The sequence below is a fragment of the Caloenas nicobarica genome, chromosome 16 (assembly GCF_036013445.1).
Source record: "Caloenas nicobarica isolate bCalNic1 chromosome 16, bCalNic1.hap1, whole genome shotgun sequence".
NCBI classification, from domain to species: domain Eukaryota; kingdom Metazoa; phylum Chordata; class Aves; order Columbiformes; family Columbidae; genus Caloenas; species Caloenas nicobarica.
In genome coordinates this window covers 8,777,351-8,798,643 of record NC_088260.1, presented here as the reverse complement: position 1 = coordinate 8,798,643, position 21,293 = coordinate 8,777,351, and the positions used below count along the sequence as shown (strand labels likewise).

Sequence of the window (21,293 nt, the reverse complement as noted above, 5' to 3'; positions counted from 1 at the left end):
CCCAACTAAACAAATCTTATTCCTCTCCTATTTGCACCTTCCCACACCCTGTCCCGGACCACAGATAACGTTTTTAGGCATGCTCTGAGTAAGCATGAGGGACTGGACACCACTGGCAAAGCAGGCGCTTGGGGTGATGAAGCTGCTTGTTTTGAAATCTCTTCTCCAGAACCTTCCTGGCATCAAAACTGGTGTTGGGAATTCACTGGCAGCGGAGCGGGGATTTTCAGGCTTTCAGGGGTCCGAAGTGGGGAAACAGAAATCACTGAGGAAAAGAAGTGTCCAAGTGCCTCCAAGGCTGCAGGTCATGGTACCTTTTCAGGCCATTTCCCATTTGTCCCTTCGGTGGAAGGCGCTGGGCTCAGCTGTCTTCTGCTTTTTGCAGCCTGTGCTCTAGAGGGGCCCCCTCAAGTGTGGGCTGGCGTCACACTGCCCTGGAGAGTCAAAACCCTGTAACGTGCTGAGAGAGCAGCCACTCCAGTCCTGGCATTTCTTTATATTCCAGCCCACAACCGTTCCCTTTCTGAGAAACCTAACCACTTTGTCTCCTTTATTCCCTCCCTCTCAGCTCCCTGGACATGTCTACTGCCAGGAGATGTCTCAGCCAAGGATTTTGAGCCAAGATATGGGGGAAATGATTTAACCAGATGTGTGCCCGTGCCTGCGACACTGAACTTTGGGATGCTGTTATATAAAAAGCTTTCCACCTCCCCTGCCTCCCAGCAGCAAGGTGAGTAATGGGTGGGACAGCAGCATATCCAGAAAAACACCTCTTTTTCAAGGGGAAGAAAATGAGGTTATAATTTGACTGTAAAAATTTGCTCCGGGCTGAAAACTTGGCAAACAGAAGCTTAGCTTAGGAGTGATTTAAAAGAAAACAACAAAAAACCATGAAATAAATCAGGGCAGTCATTTTGGGTGGAGATGAGGGTCCAGAGCTTAAAGATCATTCTTTAGTGGGGGAGGAGAAGGAATGGCTCAAGACAGAGTCGCATTTGGCTCTCAGCCCTGCTATAACTGAGCCTTTCAAAGCCAGGAGAATAAAGTGAATACATGTCCAGTCCCTGGCCTCTCCCTTCACCCATTTGTCAGAGGAAAGCAAGGCCTTATGTACTCATTAAAGCAGAGTGGATGCAGATATGGTGGCACAAGCTGAATTCCTCCTATTGCCACTTTCTAAATATGGGTTTCCCTGTAAATTAAATTGTAAAAGCACACAAAGTCACTGCAGCTCATCTTGCCTAGGAGAGGACAAGGAGCATCTGTTGCTTTCAGCATTATGGATCTCCTCAGGTTGTCTCTCGTTCTGTGCCTGCTTCTGCCTTCAGCATCGCGCAGTGCCAGTCCTTAACAAGCTGAAGGGTTGAACAAGAGGATGATGGCTCCTTGCAGCCCTTACATGGGCTGAATCCTCTGTGGTCCCTCACAAAGCTGAGGAGGAGGAAGGAGAGCTGGCTGGCTGCATAGCAGCAAAGACCACAAACACAGAACTTGTCTCTAGAGGGAAGGGTTTCCAGACCATTACCAAATGTACATGGCACACATGGTTGGCAACACGTTCGGCACAGGCCTTGAGAAACAAAGACAGGGCCCAGCTACTATGGCTTTTGTCATCTCCAGACCCCTGGGCCCCTCCAGCCTGTGTGCCCATACATAATCACATTGCCGGCTCCCTTTGTAGTGCTGTCATTGTGTGGTTTTCCTGATGGCCTGGAGCCTCCACACGTCAAGTTAGGGAGGAAAGTACAATGCTGGCATTTTAGACAAGCCCCTCCGTGCACTGAATTACCTATCCAATTGGATATACGGAAAAGATTGCACAGTGAGAGTGGGTTACGTGCTGGAACAGGTTGCTGAGCAAGTGTTTCAAAGCTCCATCTTTGGAGATTTTTTAGAACTCAATTGAATAAGACCTAGAGCAACCTGACATAGCTTTGCTCACTCTCCTTGCTACACACACTTCTAAACCAGCCATCCCCTTGGCTGCCTGATGGAGTGCTTTAGCTGTAGCAGGTTCCAAGGAACTAAAGACTAAATGAGTGATCAAAGGCTTGTTAGATGTAAAGGACCCTTTCTGAAATTTTCCCTCTCACTGAATGGTTAATGCATGTTCAGGTCCATCAGCTTAAGTGACATGGGCAGTCATAGTTTAGATGGGTTGTGACCTAATTCTGCTCAGAACAGGCCTCCTTTGAAAGGCAGCACAGCTTAAACCTCTCTGGCTTCTGTAACAGGCTTTGTAGTTTGCTCGCACTTGTTTTTGTCTGTGTTCACAGGTACTCCCTTCAAGCACCTCAAGGCTGTCTGAAGAACTTAGTGCTCTCCCGCAGCAGACAGTGCCAGGCTTTGCTTCTTATAAAAGAAATGCACTTTAATTCTGTCCTTTCTCCAGGCTTAATGAGGCAGGTAGAACCAGCCAATACAGAAACTTTTAGGACTAGTTCTATTTGTTAAGAAGTCTTGGAGAATCTTTGCTTTGTGCTTCTGGCACTTTTGTCCTTGCAGTATTAAGAGATCTCTTACCTGTACTGGTATACTGCAAAATTTGAGATCACATTGTCAAACATCACCTTTCTGAATATCTCAGTAGAGTAAACTCTACCCAGAATGTCAAGGAAGACTGTTCAAGAGATCTTGTTAAAGGGAAAGAAGCCTCATATTTTAGTCAGCTCTTATGATTCAGTGCTGACACTTTCTGTATTGTTGTTTCTAGGGAAGATTGAAGACACCGAGCATGGAATTCAGCCTATCTTCTAGCTCCCCAAGTGCAACAAAATCATTTATGGACTGATCTTCTGCTACTTCTCTCAAGCGCTGGAATTTCCAGGTGCGTGTGTTTTCAGGGCACAAGCAACTCCAGGAAAGCTGCTTCTCAAAAGGTATGTCATCTCTTATTTAAACAAAAAAAAACCTGAAAAGGATAAAAAAGGAATTTTTAAAAATTACCTTTGGCATCAAAACAAAGTCAGTCTTTATTTTCCCTAAGCTTCTTTAACTGTGCCTTGTACAAAAGAAAATGAAACTGTAAAAATGACTTAACAAAATGGGGATGAAGGTAAAAGCAAGGTACTGGCATTAGAAATAAGGTTAAATCAGAGTCCAGCAGAACAAACATGGCAGTGGAAGAGGTCTAACAAGTGCACTTCATGTGCCACTGTGTCATGCTTCCCTTTGTTGCTCAAGAATGTTGCTTCACTGGTTCCTAGGGTGTGAAGGGGCCATGCTGCTGGGAGGATGTGCCCCACAGAGCATGCACGAGGCACTGTTGGGCTACCTGATGCTGTCAGAAAGGGCGATCTCTCTGAAAATTGTTGTTTTACTTGTATTACAGTTTTGCTATGGACCAGGAACTGGTCTGGACTTTGTGGTCAGAGGTCTTCTGTAGTATGATAGTTTGCAAAACAGCTCTGTGCAGGGCAAAAGCATAGTGAGAGCAGGCAGGCACTCCAACCAAATGAAGAGAAGTTAATATGCCTCTGTAGAAAGTATTCACAGTGGTCAGGAGGTTTGGGAGATACTTCTCTAGTAAGGAGTTCAGGAGACTAAGCTAAATGTCCTCTAAAATAATGGAGATCCCTCTCACCTTCACTGCCTTCAAAGGAAAGAGGCAGGACAGGAGCGCTCGTAGACTGTGTTGTGTGTACACATAAAAAGCAAAGCACGGGAGGAGCCTTGTCGGGAAGGATAGAGTGCATCTCGCGTGACAAGCCCTGGCAAATATACACCTGACCACTGCCATCAGCGGCTTGGAGCCAGGCTAGGTCAGAGTTTACACCAAGGACCAACATCTCTCCATGCTGCCAGTGTTTGTACACATCCCAAACTGCTATTGCACAATCTGGTGCGAGTGGCACGCTCTGCTCAGAAGGGACCCCGGACTGGACGAGCAGACAACATCTGCCTGTTGGGCAGGACTGCAGTGCGCTGCACATCTGGGCCTGCTTGCTTTTCTTCCTGTCCTCCAGTTCCCATTGCAGCCCCAGCCCTGAAACAAAGGCTCCCACTAAAAGTGAAGTAGTAACTATCACGGGAGATTCCCTGCTTGCTGCCCACGTGGCAACTTCTGCAGCAGGCTGTGGCTTGTGTGATGTTAGCGATGATTCAATTAAGTGATTTTTTTGAATCCTTCCTCTTACAGAAGTAAGTCCTTTTGTGTGAACACTCTTAAACCAGTTAGAGTGGCCAGGAACTGATCAAGTGTATATTTGTAAAAGGAGGCCAAACTCTGCTTCCCTTCTCTTTTTCTGTCTGTTGCCTCTACCTATTAATAGATGCCCAGCCAGGCAGTTTGATTATGGTGCCCAGCTGATTTTTAGCTCTACCCCTCCGCGAAAAAAAGATAAAAAGTGTTCAACCTCTTCCACCGTTTTTTTTCTGCCCTTGGTGATCTCAAAGCCTGCTCTGGAGCACATCTGTGTGAGCTCCAGGGCTCTTTATCATAACAGCCCCTTCTACCCATTCCAGCCTAAAAGACACTTCTGTAGGCCTTTGCTGTAAAGGACCACGCTTCACATGCAAAGGACTCAGAAAAGGCAAGGTATGACTCCTGTAACAGCTGTAACTCAGCCCTTTTTGCACACATATTGTTTTTAGTTAATATAGATGGTGTTAACATTAATGCCTTAACCCTTGAGGAAGCCAGCTAATTTCCAGGTTGATGTGACCAGGGAGCTGGCTAATTTCCAGTGTTTTGGAGAGAGAGCCAAGAAGTACAATACCAGGGTGTTTCCGGCTGCTGGTGTTCTGAGGGGAGCACATCTGGGGCTGCGCTTCATCCCGGGCCTCCCCCCACCGTGTGCCGCCCCACTGCCCTCTGCTTGCGCCGTCAGATGAGTGTCGCTAACGGCAGGGCTGCGAGTTCCCGGGCTGTAGCTGCATGTCGGGATATCATCAACCAGAATGCCTAGAAGGGGGATGAGCTGGCAGCATATTAACCTAGTCATGTGAGGCTGGTGGCTTAAGAAGAGACAGCCACCTTGGTTGAGGAGTTTGGCATGAGTAGGATGTAGCAAAAAAGTGACACCGTCGCCCATGCACCCGCTGTTGTTACTGAAATGTGGATCTAACAAGGAAAAGGCTGTGGCAAGTGGGCAGGAGAGGGAAAGGGAGGGGGGATTTCAAACACCACAGCCCAGAGAAAGAAAACCCTGCGTTCGTGCTTGCGTCAGTAGCCTGTCTGTGTGCTGACCCCAGGCTCACCTGAGCCTTGGCAAAGCTCCCCTTTGTTCTGTGTTGGCGTTCAGAATCCAGAGTTATCCCACAGCCACTTTGTGACCCGTTCCACCCAGACAGCCTGCCCATGATTGCTTCATAAAGCAAGACCCAGGAATCAAAAACAGGGCATGTTTCCTGAGCAGAGATGGAAAACAGCTGTGCTGGAAAAAAGGAGGGGTTTGCTGGCTGAGCAGTGGAAAATACAGATCAAGGCCTGGTTGTGCAATCTTCTCTGGCTGGCCTTTGGCTGCTGTTGTGGCAAGGGGACCAGCTGGGGTTGGCAGGAGGCTGCTGCCAGGCGCTGGGGTATCAAGAGCCTCTGCTGACAAGGCTAGAAACCCAGAGCTTAGTTCAGCACACTTTACAGTTGCCTGAGAGGCTAATAAGTGACATCTGGTGATGCTGCCCTCTCCACTGTCCTGTGGTCAGATCTGTCTGGCCAGTCCCTTGGTGCTGGAATGGCCAGGCCTGTTACTGTAACCCCACACAGATCCGTAGGGCTACAGAGAAGCAGCATCTGCCCAGGTGTGGAGCTCGGTTCCTGCCTGGTGCTCATTCAGTGCTCACAGCCAGGGGATGTGGTTATGACGTCTGGCCAGGTTCCTGCATCTGCGTCCTCAGCGCCCGTCCTGGGGAGTAGGTGCACCCCAAACAACTCGGCAGTGCACACGCACGCTGTGCAGGGAGGCCGACCAAAAAGCCTCAGAGCTAGTGTCTGTTCTGCCATCGCCGTCCTCTGAAATCAAGGGAAGGCTATGTCATGTTCTTACTAGCTTTAGGTGCTGCTTGCTGCAAGTCAGGCTTCTGGAAGAGTTCTTGATTTTTATAGAATTCAAAATCTCTAACCAACGCTAAATGAACCTGTAGCTTTAACGTGGTGGCTGAGTCTGAATCCAAAGGCAAGAGGTGTGGGATTCTCTCTGTTTTTTTAAACCTAATTATTGTTTACAAGAAGGAGAGGATGGACAAGAACACTGAGGGAGAATTAGGCTTTGGCTTCAGAGCCAAATTACTGAAAAAATTACCCTCTCCTGCTGAGACAGCCCCGCAACATTTCTCTTCTCCCAGTGCTCTCTGTAACTAACCAAGAAACTAAGGTAAGGGGCAAAATGGTGAGAAGGCAGAAAGGCAAAGGAAGTAGGCAGTACCATCAATCACCTCCTAGGCTGTTACATACCAGCTACACTGGCCTCTCTTCTTAGCACCTGGAACAGCAGAGGACAGTATGATGAATGTTTTTCACTCTATAGTGTTGGAGCTATGGATGCCCTGTAATTGCAGGGAGATCGTGCTTTCTTACAACTGGATCAACCTACTGAGCTGAAACATATGGATTCAGACCTTGCTCTGCAGCAGTTTCCAATAGTGCTCATTGCTAAGACACAGCACAGCTGCAGAGGGGAAAAAAACCAAACCAAACCAAAACCCAATCACTGCTACAGAGCCCATGAAGGGAAAGAAGGAAGGCGTGGTGTGGTGACCTGTAGGAGGGAGAAAACTGCAGAACTGAAGCAAGAGCAGTGCCCAGAGCAGTTGTGGAGGGAAGCAATTTTGTTCCAAATAGTAAATCTAGGAGTATTTTTGGCCCTCTATGCCAGGTTTTGTAATCCAGGTACCTCAAAGTGAGGAGTAGATGGATGTTGGCTTCAGATGCTGGAAGAACACAGTCGTACTGAAGTTAAGACCAAGAAGCAGTAGTGTTTACAGAAGAATGTGGTGACCCGAGGCAAGCGGTAACGTGCAGAGCTCGATGAAAGCAGCCCTACATTTGCAGTCTAGGGGCAACGGATGCAACCATTGCATTACTTGCCCTTTAGGTAGTTTGTTTCTTGCCATAAAAGACCCCATCATTCTGAGCTGAGAGCTGAAGACCATACCTACACCACATGGAAGGAGTGAGGGATTTAATGGCTCTGCTGGGAGCTGTGGGAACCCCTTCTGTTGGATTCTCAAGGGGCAGCAGGAGGTGGCTCCCACTGGACAAAAGAACAAGACTATGAGTTTTGCACCAGCTTCAGCTATTACCGATTTAAGCCAGGTCACGCTAAACTTGGCACACAGCAGGTTTTGCACAAGTGCACAAAAAATCAATCTATTTAAACCTGGGCAGTGTTTTACTGCATGCAGACAAAAAAAGCCCAGATAGATACACAAAATTAATAGTTGGTAACAGCTTCAGCATTCTTAGAGCTGCTGAAAATTTGGCATTGCTTGCAGCTAAAACTTCCAGTGCTTCAAAGTTTATTTTCAATACAAACCAGGATGAAGGCATATTTTAGAAATAATTTGCAAAGTGAGGTGCTAGTCTCTTGGCTTTTACAGACCTGAAGTTATTCTTCTTAAAAAACCTATCCTTCCATTAAACTTCTTAATGAATATCAGTCCCCAGAGTTCTCATGAAACAAACATTCTGCATCTGTATCTAGTCAGCAGTGCCCAAATGGGAGCTCAACTGTGGCTGAAACAAAATTTAATTTAAAAAAAATTACAAGTTTTGTTCCCATAGAAAAGTTCCAGTTTTGATGAAATTATATTTGCTGCAGAAAAGCAAAAATCAAACCTATCATTCAAAGGTTTGACCCAATGTCTGTCTGCTCTCCAAGAGGGAGAGAGGTAGTGGAGAGAAAGCAAGTGTGGGTTTGGGAGAAGCCCTACCAATAAATGAGGGCAATGAAAGCAGAGGGAAGAACATACAAATTCCCAGGCATTCCAGACATATCTGGTATCCTTTACATCCTGTGCTGTGCACTTCAGTTGTACATATTTCAGTGTTCTACCGCAGGGGCAGCTGCATTTCACTTGTGAGTTATTATATGAAGAGTTTTGTATAGTTGTCACAGGATCTTATGAGATGAAAAGGAGCTGACCACAGCAAAGAAAGTAAAATAGAACAAGCAGTCTATTAACTATGCTGGAAACACTTATGCCATGGAGAAATCGGTGCTAGGAGGCAAAAACTTCCAGAAGATATTAGAAATAAAGGAAAAGTCACTGATAGCTGGAAAAAGAGTACAGGCTCATTACCACATCTGAGCTGTTGAAAAACAGCCTCTGGTTTTCTGTAGCTCTTCATCTGTTTTTTCTGTTCGTTTTTGTCCTTCTCTTTAACCTTGGTGGGTAAAACACATCTCCAAGGACAAATAAAAATTATTTTCTTACCAGTGCTGCTGACTTTGCAACCCGTCAGAAAACTGACGTTTAGTTTGAAGCTCCTTCAGTCAGTCACTTTAAAATATAGTCAGCATTGTGCTTTTTAAAAAAAGGGTGAAAAAAAAGGAGAAAAAAGAAATATGCTAATTCAACACCAGGTTTACTGTGCTGCGTATTAAGGCAATCCAACAGGCTCCGGGAGAAGCAGCAAACAGCGGTGATGAGCAGCGTGATCAAGGGAAGTGTTGCAAAATACTGGGCTTGGCTCTTGCATTATGGTGAAGATGCTGAGTTTGTCTCCATTAAATAGGTGTTTTATTAAAGGATCCTTAGGGACAAAAAGCTGGCCTGGGAACCAGAAAACCCAGAACAAGGAAGTGTTAATTAATTTTGTCAGGATTGGTCAAACTTAACCTGCCCAAGGAAGAATGTCTGGATCTTAACATGCGAGAGGTTGAAATCTGCAGTGTGTGCTTTTGGCACGACAGCCATCTCCCTGGGAGCATTGTCCCTTTTTACCACCACCACAGGTTGATGGAGAACCATAATTTATTTTAGGAAACTTTCCTGCCTCAGCTACTTCTCTCCTCCTCAGAGATGTGCCCAGGGAATTAGAGTTACAGCCCAAAGCGAGTGGAGGGGTTTATGGATCAGCAGGTCCATCTACGGTCTCTGACAAACATGGCTTTCAAACTCTGGTTGGGACAAAGCAGGGCTAACTTTTCAAAAACAGCCTCAACTTGCTCAGGGTCACAACAAAAAAGCTGCAATGGTGATTCCTCCGTTATCCATTGCCTGCACACTTACTGTATGCCAGCCTGGCTCATGCAGTTCATCCTTTTTATATTCTAATGAGTGTCAGATTTTGGATTACGAGCAAAGTGCGGAGGTGCATAAAAAGAGAAGTTGTGTGTGGCTCTTTAGGCTGTGGACATGGGGGTTCTGCTTTGTGAAGTACCTGGTTCAAGTCCCTGGGAAACAATAAATGAGGGAGGAGAAAACATGGACAGACACAGCTATAGGAACAAGGTGAACTCTAGAGCAACAACAGGAATTTTTCAATCAAGCTTTTAATGAAAAGATCATAAAATAACAGTTTCTCATCACTGTACATTAAGACTGCAAATTTCTGAATGCTGAGATCATATTATAATTTCTGTATCTTTTTATATGACACTTGAGTTGAAGCCACAACTATGTGTGGCTCTGACCTGAATTCAAGCTCTTGAAGGAAATGAACAGAACATTGCAGCAGGAATGTCGGCCTTTTCCTTGCCCTCCCCAGGAAACATCCAAGGCTTCTAGACTGACTGGTAGTTAAGGCTTAAAATTAACAAATAGAGAGATGCAACATCCCTTTTTCAGTTGTATTTAAAATATTAAAATAAAACGGGGAAAATTATCCAGCCAGCCAGAACAATATCCTCTCCTTGTAGAAAAGTTATCCCCAGCCGGTCAAAACTCCTGTGGAAGTTAGAGCAACGGTTGTGCTAGGTGCTTCAATCGATAACTTGTGAATGAGAAAGCTTAAAAAATGTCCCACTTCTCAGGGAAAGCAAGCGCTATAAAGTGTGTCCCCCGACGGCCAACAAATACGGCATGGGGTATTCTGTTCTAGACCTTCCCAACTGCATCCCACAGGTTCTGCTCCCTTCAAAAACACTGAGCTGGTGACCCCTGTGTGTTCAACACTGGGCTTCAAAATACTTGGGAAAATTGGAGAAGAAGGGGAAGAGGAGGGTGACAATAGGAGACACCTGGACCAAAAAAATCAAGACATTAAAGTACTGTGGGACTTAAAACATTGCAACAAGCTACTTTCAGTTATTGAAAGCAACCCCCAAATTTTCTTTTTCAAGAATATGGCCGGTTCTGGAGTGCAAGAGTAAGCTTATGGAAAGAAAAGGTTCTATGATAAATGGAAAGACTTTGTCGATGTTGAGCAAATCTTTAAGTTTAAACAAAAACTAAGAAAAAAATGCTAGAAGTCTGTTTAATTATTCCAGAATTACAGCTCCAAGCTCATTTAGATTTTAAACTCTTGCTTAAACAAATGTTTATTCAAAAATGCCATCTCAGTGATGAGCATTTCTGCTGTCTAGGGAGAACTAGATGTTTACTATATAGAGCCTCTCAAACCCATTTAAAATGTAGGGAGGTTTTGTCTCTGCTTTTGCTTTGCTTTTCCCCAAACTCCAGCTCATCTGATTGATTGGAAAGGTTTCTGAATTTGGCAAACATCCGGAAATCAACAAGCATCCTTTCTGCACGCTCATTTTTAAGGCTGTAGCAGGTCCGTAACTGCTAACTCCACCAAGACTGGAACTGGCTTTGTAAAGTCCAGCTTTTCCCAGGACTCCATGACCACCTTATGCTATAGGGACTCTATGAACACCTTACGCTATAGGGACTCTGACGCTTCAGTATAGTTTGCAAGGCCCATTGCGGGCTGGCACAGAGGCTGTTGGGTTTGGCATGAAGCTTCCTCTACCTGTCTTAGGCATCAACACCCCGCTTCTGAGATCTTTATTGCTACCACAGTAAACAGCAAGCGAGGGCTGAAAGGGACTTCAGTAAAGGAGCCACGTCCTGTCCAGGCAGGACAAGGGACTTGTCTCAGTCACAAGCTGCAATTGGGAGCACACACCCGTTCCTCTGGTGACTTTTACCTTCTCTGGATTTTGCCAGCAGTCACCTCAGAATTTGTTTTGTTTCACTGAGTGCTCTGGATGTTTCCCTGGTCAAGACCCACACTCCTGCTTTTCAGAACTGAAGCGACACGGTAAAATACTGCTAACCCAGACTTTGAACCTGCACTGCTGGAAAACAATGCTTTCCACACACACGAGAGAGAGGAAAAAAAACGAAACAAAACCAACAACAAAAACCAAAACAGGAATCTTAAGAGAGTGACACTGTAAATGGAAACATTTAAATACAGCAAAACATAAATTCCTCTTCTATGCAAAGCTACAAAAGTCCAGTCTTTGTATTGTCTTCACAGGTTATGGTTTATGGCTATGCTGAGAGTCTCTGAGATTTTTTTTTTTTTAATATATTTTTTTCATTTTTTTGAAATCCTGTAGAGAAGACCCTGCGGACACATCTTTGTGTTTGCAACTTTCTGAATTACATTGCAAAACTGTGCATACAGAATCTGAGAAATAAATACATTCATTACTGCACATACATATTGATACAAAAACAACACTGTCAAATAGTGTTTGCACCATCTTTGTTAGATATTAAGACCAGGCAAAATTAATATTTCATTTTCCATCAGCCCCCCCTCAAATGTTTGAGGTGGCTTTGGTGTAGAAGGTAAAAGCTACAGAGGGTCAAGACTAATGATGGGGAGCTTTTTTAATTTTTTTTTTTTTTTTTGGCTTCAGCAATATTTTAGCAAACCATCTTCATTGGTCATCTTTAGACTGTTCTAACATGCAAATCAAGCTTAGGTTTCCACCTAGAAAGCCTTAGGAGTTTTGGTTGAGCTCTTTGCATGTGACTGTGAGGTCTGGAGTGAATCGATCCAGCGGTTTAATTAAAAGGTGGCTCAGCTCAGGCCCCAGCACAGCTCTGAGCAGGAGGGACAGTGGGGCGCCCCTGCCCTCGTCCTCTCACCAGCTCGTTAAAGCCACCCGGGTCACCACAGGGAGATTGGCCACCGTTCAGGGCTGTCCCTGCTCCTCCGCAGCAGCCACAAAGCCTCCCAGAAGCTGCATGTCAATAGCTCTTTGGTGTCTTCTGTGATCTTTGTGGCTCCTGCAAACTCCCCCAAACGCACAGAGCAGGGCTTTGGGGTTTTTTTCCCAGGAATTTGGTTTTGGATGTTTTGCAGTAGAGGATTGGAAAGGAGCTCAGCCCAGCTCCCTGTGGCTAATGTTAAGGAGATGTGCTGGGTACAGCAGCTCCCGCCACCTTCTGCTAATATCCTTCTCTATCTCTAGAGCTTCTCGCATCTCTTGGTACCCTTGGACTCCTCTGAGGAAGAGATAGGCTGAGATGCCTCCACGATAGTGCCTGTGTCTCACTCCCAGCAACATCTCTCGTGGGTTGAAGACAAAAAAAAAATTTTATATGTGCCATATTTGTAATTGCCCTCCCTCTCCCCGCCCTCCCCGAGCAGTGCTGGAATGCAGGCTGGGACGCACATCTCCCCTCCCTGGGGAACGCTGCACAGCCTTCAGAGACAAACCAATGGAAAAAGCAAAGATTAATTTTGACTGGCCCCTAGATCTGTTGAGGTCTGAAACTGTAAAAGTTTATGTAAACAATGAGATAAATATATTAGTACTATTCTGAGCCAAGTGAGGTTCCATACTCATTCAAATGTGCTTTGGTTTAAAAAATAGTTTTGTGAATTTGGGTATGAGCTTCTTTATTCTTTTATACAACTTTTGCTATTTTATCTCTTTTTTTTTTTTTCCTGTTATTCCGAAAACATTCTGGAACTAAGTGACTAAAGCATATACTTAAGCTGCCTGGCCTCTTATTTTTTTTTTCTTTTTATTTGTTTTTAAATTGTTTTATTCCTCTTGAGGCTCTTTGTGTATTAAAAAAAATAAAATAAAAAAAACGAGAACAAAACAAAACAAAAATGCAATTCCCTCCCCCCCACCCTAAAACTCTTAAAATCTTAAATATGAAACTAGTGTTTTGCTTTCTCATTAAAATACAGAAAAATGTTTGATACAATACTATGTCGTACAAATGCAGTTGAGCGTTTAGGCCCCAAGCAGGCCTGAAACAGTCCCTGAAGTTTTGAGTATTATTAGTTATTCATTATTACTGTCACAATTTGGAAAATGTTGTTTATACTCAATCTATGGAACACAACTTTACATAGCTACTTGAAAAAAGAACAAAATTTCCTTTTGTACAATACTCTTGCTGTACACAGACTTTATGTCGTGTTGTTTAAGTGCTGGGGAGGGGATAAAGTAAAAAAAAAAGACTCAGAAAACAACAACAAAAAAATAGCATTGGGTCCTGAAACTTCAACATGATTCTCAAGGCTTAAGAAGCAAATGAAGAGGGGGCTTGGGGATGGAGGGAGCGGCTGTATCACCCACACCCATGCTTGTAAAAATGGAATTAAGTGAGGGGAAGCAGGTTATTTGCCCACTGAGGAGCTCGTGCTTCCTCGCCCCTTGGGCTGATCTGTGTGGCAGCACCATCTCAGCAAACTGCTGGGCCACAGATGAATGGGGGACGCCCGCACCCAAAACCTGCAGCAGGGGACAGGGTGCATCCCTGGTCTTCTCACTGAGGGAGCTAAAATCAGTTTTGAAAAATCTGGCGTCGCTGGGTCCTCGCCTGAGCCAGCGCAGGATCCAGCTCAGGTTTGGGTGGTTGAGGGGAGGGAAGGGCAGGAGGAAAGTGCCAAGGAACTCATCTTGCACAGCTGTCCCTGGGCCCTGCTGGGACTTGCTCTGAGAAAAAGGTAGATGGCAAGGCCTTCCCTGTCCTCCCCAAAGACTATTTCGGGGACATTCTCAGGGGAGAGTTGGCAAGAAATCAAGGAGAGAATAATTCAATATATATTCAAAATGTGGAAGTGCTAAAGACACTAAAAACCCACCTAACCCCCGAAAAGAAAACAGCGCATCTCAGCACAATTAGGAAAAAAAACAAAAGTCCGTGCTCCCTTCTCCCCCTCGGCGGCTCACAGGGAGCAGAGTGGGCAATGGCACTGGGAGGAGCGCGGGGGCAGAGGGGCGAGCGTGTTCCCCGCAACGTCACACCGGGCCAGGGCTCAAAACTTTGGGTTGTCTATTGCTTGGAGCCTGGATTCCAGTTTCCTCAGCTCATTCAGTTGACCCAAAACCTTCTTATGGACTAGTCTACCTTACTAAAAAAAAAAAAAAACCAAACAAAAACAAAACAAAACAAAAACCACAAACAAAAAAAACCCCAACAAACACAAACAAAAAATCCCAATAGAAAATGAAGCTTATATTTCTTTGTTTTAGTCAGACATGCTCACTTTTTTCTTTTTTTGTCTTTTTTCTTATTTGGTCGAAACTTTAAAAATTGGTTTTGTTTTTTTAAAAAGAAAACATGAGGTTTGGTAAACCTTACGCATAGAAACTATACTGGTTTGAGTGGAAAAAAGCAAAACAAAACAAAAAAAAGAAAAAAGACAAGTGTAAACCTTACTCAATTCAGAAGGGATGATTCTACTGGCTGTGAATTTTTACCACCACAGTCACAGGAGGCTTGAAATAAGCCATAGCTTTCCACAAGGTCACGCCAACAAAGTCAAGAGGGCCAAGAATCGGTGGGCTAAGTTTAAGTTCTCTGTCTTCTCTCCTAAACCAATAGCAGCTGTTGGCTGTGATGTCTTATGCAGATGTTGCAAGAACATTTTGTTTCTTCTTTTTTTTGTTTCTTTTTTTTTTTTTCTCTTTTTTTTGTGTGCGTGTGTTAAATTGTCTGAAAGGGAGGATATGAAACACTTTGGTTTGCTTTTTCCTCCTCTCCCCCACCTTATTGCACTCTGGATTCTAGTAAATTATAGGCTGCTATGCCCTCACCCTCTATCCTGCCAGGTGTTTACAGACTGACCCAGATGTGCCGGGGGAGTGGAAGATGAGGGGGACATTCTCCCCTCCCCATAGTATCCAGATTCAATAAACAAAGCTGGAAAGGGCCCAGAAAGCTCAGAGAAGTTTTCTTCTTTTATCTAAAAGTGACTACAAAGAGCCAAGAGGCGAAAGAGCCAGCCCAAGCAGCAGCACAGCCTCTGGCTCAACGTATTTTTCGCTTTGTCTTTGGCCGAGCTTTGCTTTAATATTTCTCTAGCTGACTTTTGATGGAAGGACAGGGTGGTAAAAATCCCTTAACTTTAATTTAGCTTCTACTTTTATACATTTAATTACTTACAATAAGAGAAAAAAATGCCTAATCTTTCACTAACCATCTTATTGTTCTCATGAATTCAAGAGGTAGCAAAGGTAACAAGTCTGTCCACACAGACTCGCTCTTTAGTGAGGGAGGAAAGCTAAAAAACATACACACACACACAAAAATAAAATTAAAAAAAAATAAAAAAGTACCTAAGGAACTTGTAGCAAGTCCGGCCTACATCAAACCCCCTCCCCACCCACCCACCCTAGAATTAACCTCAGACCTTCCAGTTCAAACATTCACATAAACGTTACAATGGTTTTTCCTTTAATAAAACAAGTACCTCTAAGCAAAGAATATTCATACGAAACTACTAGAAAAGTAAAGACGACCCCCTGCTCACTGAAAGAAATTCCCAGGGCATCCAGTCCCTGTTCAGTCATGGGTAAGGCAGAAGAGGTTTGTGTGTTTTGTGGGAAAAGGTGGCGCGTGGTTACATGTGCCAAGGATAAAGATCAAAACCAAGAGAGGAGGGAGGGTGAGGAGGCATCGTCATTACTTTAAGTGAAGCACTGGGGCTGGTGCACACCGAGGTAGACGGCTCTCCCCACCATCGCCAGCTCGGGGCAGGGTGGTGTGTTCCAACACGGCTATGGCTTTCCCACGGTATCTGAAGGGGCTGCCAACCCTGTGAGATGGTCCACAGACACAGCTTCCGCACTTGTTATTTCACAGCTACTTAGGCCACTGAAAAGGTGTACTTCATTTTCCTTTTAATGGCAAGAAATGCCCCCACTGAGGTTTGGTTTGAAGAGAGGAAGTGAGTAGGGTGGCAGTAAGATGAAGGAAAGAGGCAGGGAGAGGGAGCCAGCACAGGCTGAAAGGTTCCCATGGTTCCTACCTGCTTCAGATAGTCAATATGGCAATGAAGTCAATGTGCAGAGAAAGAAGTGGCATTTCTTGCCAGATCACCAAGACTTGGAGGGAGAGTTGGACTAAAGGCATCAGCTTGGCTGCGGACCTTTCTTTTTTTAAAAAAAGGGAAAAAAGGAACTTTTTTTTTTTAAATGTTAAAGCTACATTTGTTTAGGCCTCCCATGACTGAACAGAGTACGGGGAGCTGCCCCCTTTTTGATTTTTTTTTCTTTTTTCCTTTTTTTTTTTTTTTTTTTTAAGCAGCAAGTCTACAGAAAGGTAAATCACTGCGGATGGGCTCGAAGCTCATTCTGGAGTCTTTGGCTTATGTGGGAGAGGTATGCATTCGCAGGTGGCTGATCAGATTGCGCTGCTGGGTGAATTTCCCACCACACAGTTGACATTCGTAAGGTTTTTCTCCTGAGTGGACACGCATATGCTCTGTCAGTCGGTACTGCCGGGTAAAGCGCATCCCGCATTCCTCGCAAGCAAAGGGCTTGAGCCCTAAGTGGCTGCGCATGTGCCGTGTCATGGTGCCCCGCTGCGTGAACATCTTGCCGCAGATGTTGCAAGGGAAGGGCCGCGTCAGCCAGTGAGTTTTCTCATGCTGCCGCAGCGTGGCCGGATCCTTGTAGCTCTTCTCACACACTGAACACTTGAAGGGCCGCGACTCCGCGGCGTAGGACTGGTTGGGGTTGGACAAATCCTCAGCTTCATCCTTACCACCATACGTGCCTTCCTCCTTGATGTAAAGGTCTTCCTCGGTGTGCGTCTCCACATGGGCGTTGAGTTGCTCGGAGCTGGGGAAGCCTTTGCCGCAGGGGATACAGACGTACAGGTTGTCACCATAGGCCACTGGCTCAAACCCCTCCTGCCGGTAGACGTAGTTGGCACTAGTATGCCCGCCGCTCTCGCTCTCACTCTGACCGCTGTCGTCACTGTTCTCTTTACCATTTTCCACCTCCTCCTTACACGGGTAGGGTAGGTCTGTGCCGTAGGCCCCGGCCAGACTGCGCTCCACGGACTTGGACAAGGGCCCCAGCAGGATGCCATTGGGCAGCCCTTCGCCCTCGTCCCTGTCATTGCTCCCCTCCTTTCGGTCAAAGGCGTTGTCTTTCTTGATCCACTCCTTCTTGCGGGATGAGTGTCGGAGGCCCTTGCGCTGGCTGCTCTCCGTCAATGGGTGGTGGCACTCTTCACCCAGGTCCATCTCCATGGGGTCGCTGCTGTCCGCCATGCTGTGAGGGGCTCCGACTCCAGACTCGAACGATGAGGCACTGTTGGCTGCGGGGGCTGAGGCAGATTGGGGAGAGCCGTGCTGGCTTTCGCTGTGCTGCGTGTCATCATGGGAGGCTGCGATAGGGAGCGACGGGCTTTTTTTGGACAGGTCGAGGCCTAGCTCCTGGTCGCCAGTGCTCCCGTTCGCGCTGCTGCCCCCACCGCCGTTCTTACTGGTTCCCCTGCTTAAGGAGTGACAGTTCTCTTGGTTGGAGCTGCTGATGAAGACCTCATCGTCGGAGAGCTTCCCCTTTGACAGCTCCTTTGAGTGTGAGCCCTTCAACCCCTCGTTTGACCCTGAATAGCGAGCTTGGATGACCGAAGCAGTGGAAAGTCTCTGACTCCTGGCAGATCTCCCGAGACCAAGGCCACCAGCCTTGCCAGCAAAGGACTTGCCGTTCCGCTTCAGCTTCTTTCTGCAGAGAGCTGCCAGGTCGTGCAGTTGGAGGTAGCTTGCTGCGGTGAGGAGAGCATTAAAGTTCTGTTCACCGGGCTGGTCAGTCGTTAAGAGCTTACCAGTATAAATAAAGTCCAAGATCTGCCGGAACACAGTGGGGTTCACCATGTCCGTGTCCAAGTTAATCAGGTTGTCATGCAGGACAAGGGATTTGAAATACATGCTGCTAGCTGCCAGGATGTTCTTATGGGCACGAAACAGGGCATTTTCTACCACAATGATCACGTCACAGAGGAAACCTTTGGCTCGTTGCTGGTTCAGCTGCAGTAGCAGTTGTTTGGCATGATTTGGCAGTTCCATCTCCACCTTCTCTTCCTTTCACCTTCACCTTACCACCTGCAAAACAGGAGGATGAGAGGTGTGAACCCGCTGTTCCCACTCAAACAAGTCTACATTTAATAGACTGGCTTAACACAGTACAGTCTATGTTAGGCTTGACACTGACTAAGGAGCTCTGGGTACGTTCAGCCCTGGAAGCTGTGATCCTGCTTGGAACACAGAGGAAAGAATTTCTTATGATAAGATTTGATTCAATTCTTTCAAAAATCAGATTTGGAAATATCTTTTTACAAAAGCAGTTGTCATTGGCTGGAATTACTGTTCAGAAGATACCAGCAGGAAAACAATAGTTAGGTACAGGGGCAAGCTGTTTCCCTTTCCTGACACAAATCTGAAGGGAGGATGGGGGAGCAAGGAAAAAGAAGAAAAAAGAAACATCTACTTCACTGCCATTTGCATATCTGAGCATGTAAAATAATTAGCATAAGCTGCAGCCTCTCTGCTTTAACATGTAGTTTGTTTCTTGGCTCTTACATGTTGAAATCTTACAACACCCAGCTGCTCTGGGGTTGAGAAAATGACAAGTAGCAACTAAATCCATTGAAGATGGAATTAATCACAGTGAGGTGTGAATGGGAAATCTCCTTAAGAATTTGAAAGGCTGCTTTAAAAACCACCCCCCTAGCAATGCCCAGGTCCCAATCCATCGACATGAAGGGCTAGAATCAACCCCAAACTGGCTGAAACTCAGGATCCTGAGCTCACTAAATGCCATGAAATGTCTTCCATAATCTGTTTTCTTAAGTTAATTCTGCCCTGGCTTTAGTTTTGGAGGAATTTTGGTTAAACTGATAGAGTCAAGTAACCTATTTCATGGCACAGTGTCTCAACCCTGAAGTACGGGGAAGAGAGGAAAATTGCGGTTACCTCTGTGTAGTTCATGTATTTGCTATGTATTTTAGTTTAGATATTGATATTGGCTTTCCCAGTAGTATGGACCATATGAAATACCTACTTTGAGGCATATCAGAACTAATTGCAATTGTACATCTGGTAGATACTACAATATACAAAAACTAGAATTTAAATCTGGGGCTGCATTCAGGAATCCAAGATCAATTTTTAACTTTTTTTCTTGAATATTTTTGTTTTAAAGTGCCAACTACTACTTGTAATAGGCATTTATCTGTTTAAGTTGATTTATAACAGTTTGTGAGGTTCAAATGTAGGAATTAAACACCAAACAGACAGTCACCTTTTGCCTTCCACTTCCTTCCTTTCCCAGTTCATCAGGTTATTGAAAGAGGTTTCTCTTATTGAAGAGGAGCAGGCCATAAGTCCATAGAAATGAAGAGCTTAAATTTTCTCTTAAAATCATCATCAGTTAATGCTTTCAGTGCTTGTGAAGTCCCATCACCACATTCTGTCCCAACAGATTTCAAATGATGAAGCATTAGAATGCATTATCTTCCCTCTGTGTCAAGTATGTGTACACAAGAAAAAGAAATAAGAAGTGATACTGTCAATATTGAAAATGACCTCCCTCAAACCTGATTCTCATTAACTGGTGATAAATAGAAAAAAATAATTTGGCTGAGAGGTGGTAATTTACATCATCCATTTCTGCAAAACAAAGATTTTGCTTCTTGGAAAAAAAGCTATGAAAAAGTAAGTTAATGCGATTTTTCTTGCAGTGCTGCTGCCTGACTAGGCTGGTACTTATATTTTTACCAACAGATCTGCCAAGCAGGTGCCTCCCTTCTTCCACAGGACACGTTTCTTTGCTTGGTTAGCAGATCAGCCTGGTACTCGGTTATGCATTCGGTAGAATTTTGTGGCCCCTGTTCAATGCACCAGCACCTAATTCAGCATCCCCACAGACCTCAGTGGCTCATCGCCTTGAGCCATGGCTAGAACGGCTGCTCTGCTTTTCTGTTCTATATTGTTTCAGCAATGGGTGGGGGCCCAAGAAAACGGCGGTTTCACTCCTGTGCCTTTGTGCACGTTAATGTTGTTCCCAGAGGTGGCAGCTTTAGAAAGGGTGGCAGCCGAAAGGAGAAAATGCCAGCTTGCTGTGGTGCTAGCCAGTTAGTTCTTCTCCATCTATAGTGTTTCTGTCATAGAAACTTACCCTGCAGCATCACAAAGACATGATAGAGGCAGGGATTACCACCACTGAACGGTGTTAAGCACTTTAAAAACAAGTTTTGCTGTAATTAGTTACATCAGAGTTGTAGCACGTGGGCAACGTGTCTGCTGCTAGTGGCTTGCTTCCAGAATTGCTGATTAAGAGGAAGAAGCAACAGCACAGAGGCACCAAATACCCACTTTTATCTAGCCAGGCCAGTGAAAACACTTACTTCTGGGTCACTGAGATAGATTGATAGGGAAGGACAAAAACATGGGTTGCAACATAACACAGCATCTATATATACATATATAAATGCATCCTGCTCAAGGATAGCGAGGGACAGCCTACTGCTACTGCACTATTGTCACTACAAACATAACGGTGCTTTTCTATGCATATAACCTACAAAATCCCTGGATATGATTATTAAGTGTTCCATAAAGGACAAATACGGGAAAAGAAAGGAAAGGAAACAGCACAGCAAATTTTTTTTGCCTAAACAGACATTTTTTTTAAAAGTATGTTACTGAAGTAAAAGCAACCTTATTTCCCATTAATGTGGCACTTGAAGTGGAGGTCTAGATACCTCTGTATACATATTTATGTAAGCCTTTGCAAAGAGTCCAGGCTTGCTGGAGCTACTAGTGGGAAATATTTTTAGATTTTTGGGTTTTTTCTGCCTTAAGTGATATTGAAACCAGGTAAGGAGCCTGCAGGGAAAGCCCTGGAAACAAGCAGAATTACAGTTCTGCTTTATACTGACCTTCAGGAGGAAGATAATGTTATTTTATTATTAAACCCCAGTATGTTCTGCAGCGTAAGAATTAGCATAGTACAAGTTGTTTAAATTACCTGTATTTATCTCACGTACCAAATTTAACAGAAGTATTCATGTTCAGTAGCACAAAAGTATGAGGTGGGTTATTACCTTTAGTAGATTTTAAAAGCAGTGGCCAGGTTAAAGCACTGCATATCAAATTTGAATTTGTTAGCTGAAGTCTAACAAGGATTTAGCAA

The 21,293-nt window shown here is 44.9% G+C and overlaps 1 protein-coding gene and 1 long non-coding RNA gene across 3 annotated transcripts in view; one reads left to right on the top strand and one right to left on the bottom strand.

Annotated features, from left to right (window-relative positions):
- Positions 1-2,873, top strand: part of LOC135995335 (uncharacterized) — a 32,111-nt gene extending 29,238 nt beyond the window's left edge. The window contains exons 2-3 of the long non-coding RNA XR_010607092.1: positions 569-730; positions 2,714-2,873. This is a non-coding gene — a long non-coding RNA (uncharacterized LOC135995335). The remainder of the gene's footprint in view (positions 1-568; positions 731-2,713) is intronic.
- Positions 2,874-16,434: 13,561 nt separating this feature from the next.
- HIC2 (HIC ZBTB transcriptional repressor 2) overlaps positions 16,435-21,293 on the bottom strand; it is a 74,517-nt gene continuing 69,658 nt past the window's right edge. The window contains exons 3-4 of one of the 2 annotated variants that reach the window (XM_065646584.1): positions 19,401-19,568; positions 16,435-18,202 (exon numbers count right to left, since the gene is read on the bottom strand). In XM_065646584.1, the coding sequence (XP_065502656.1) occupies positions 16,457-18,166 (1,710 nt within the window). In that variant the 5' untranslated portion in view covers positions 18,167-18,202; positions 19,401-19,568 and the 3' untranslated portion in view covers positions 16,435-16,456. The remainder of the gene's footprint in view (positions 18,203-19,400; positions 19,569-21,293) is intronic. The other variant, XM_065646583.1, reaches the window with a different exon arrangement.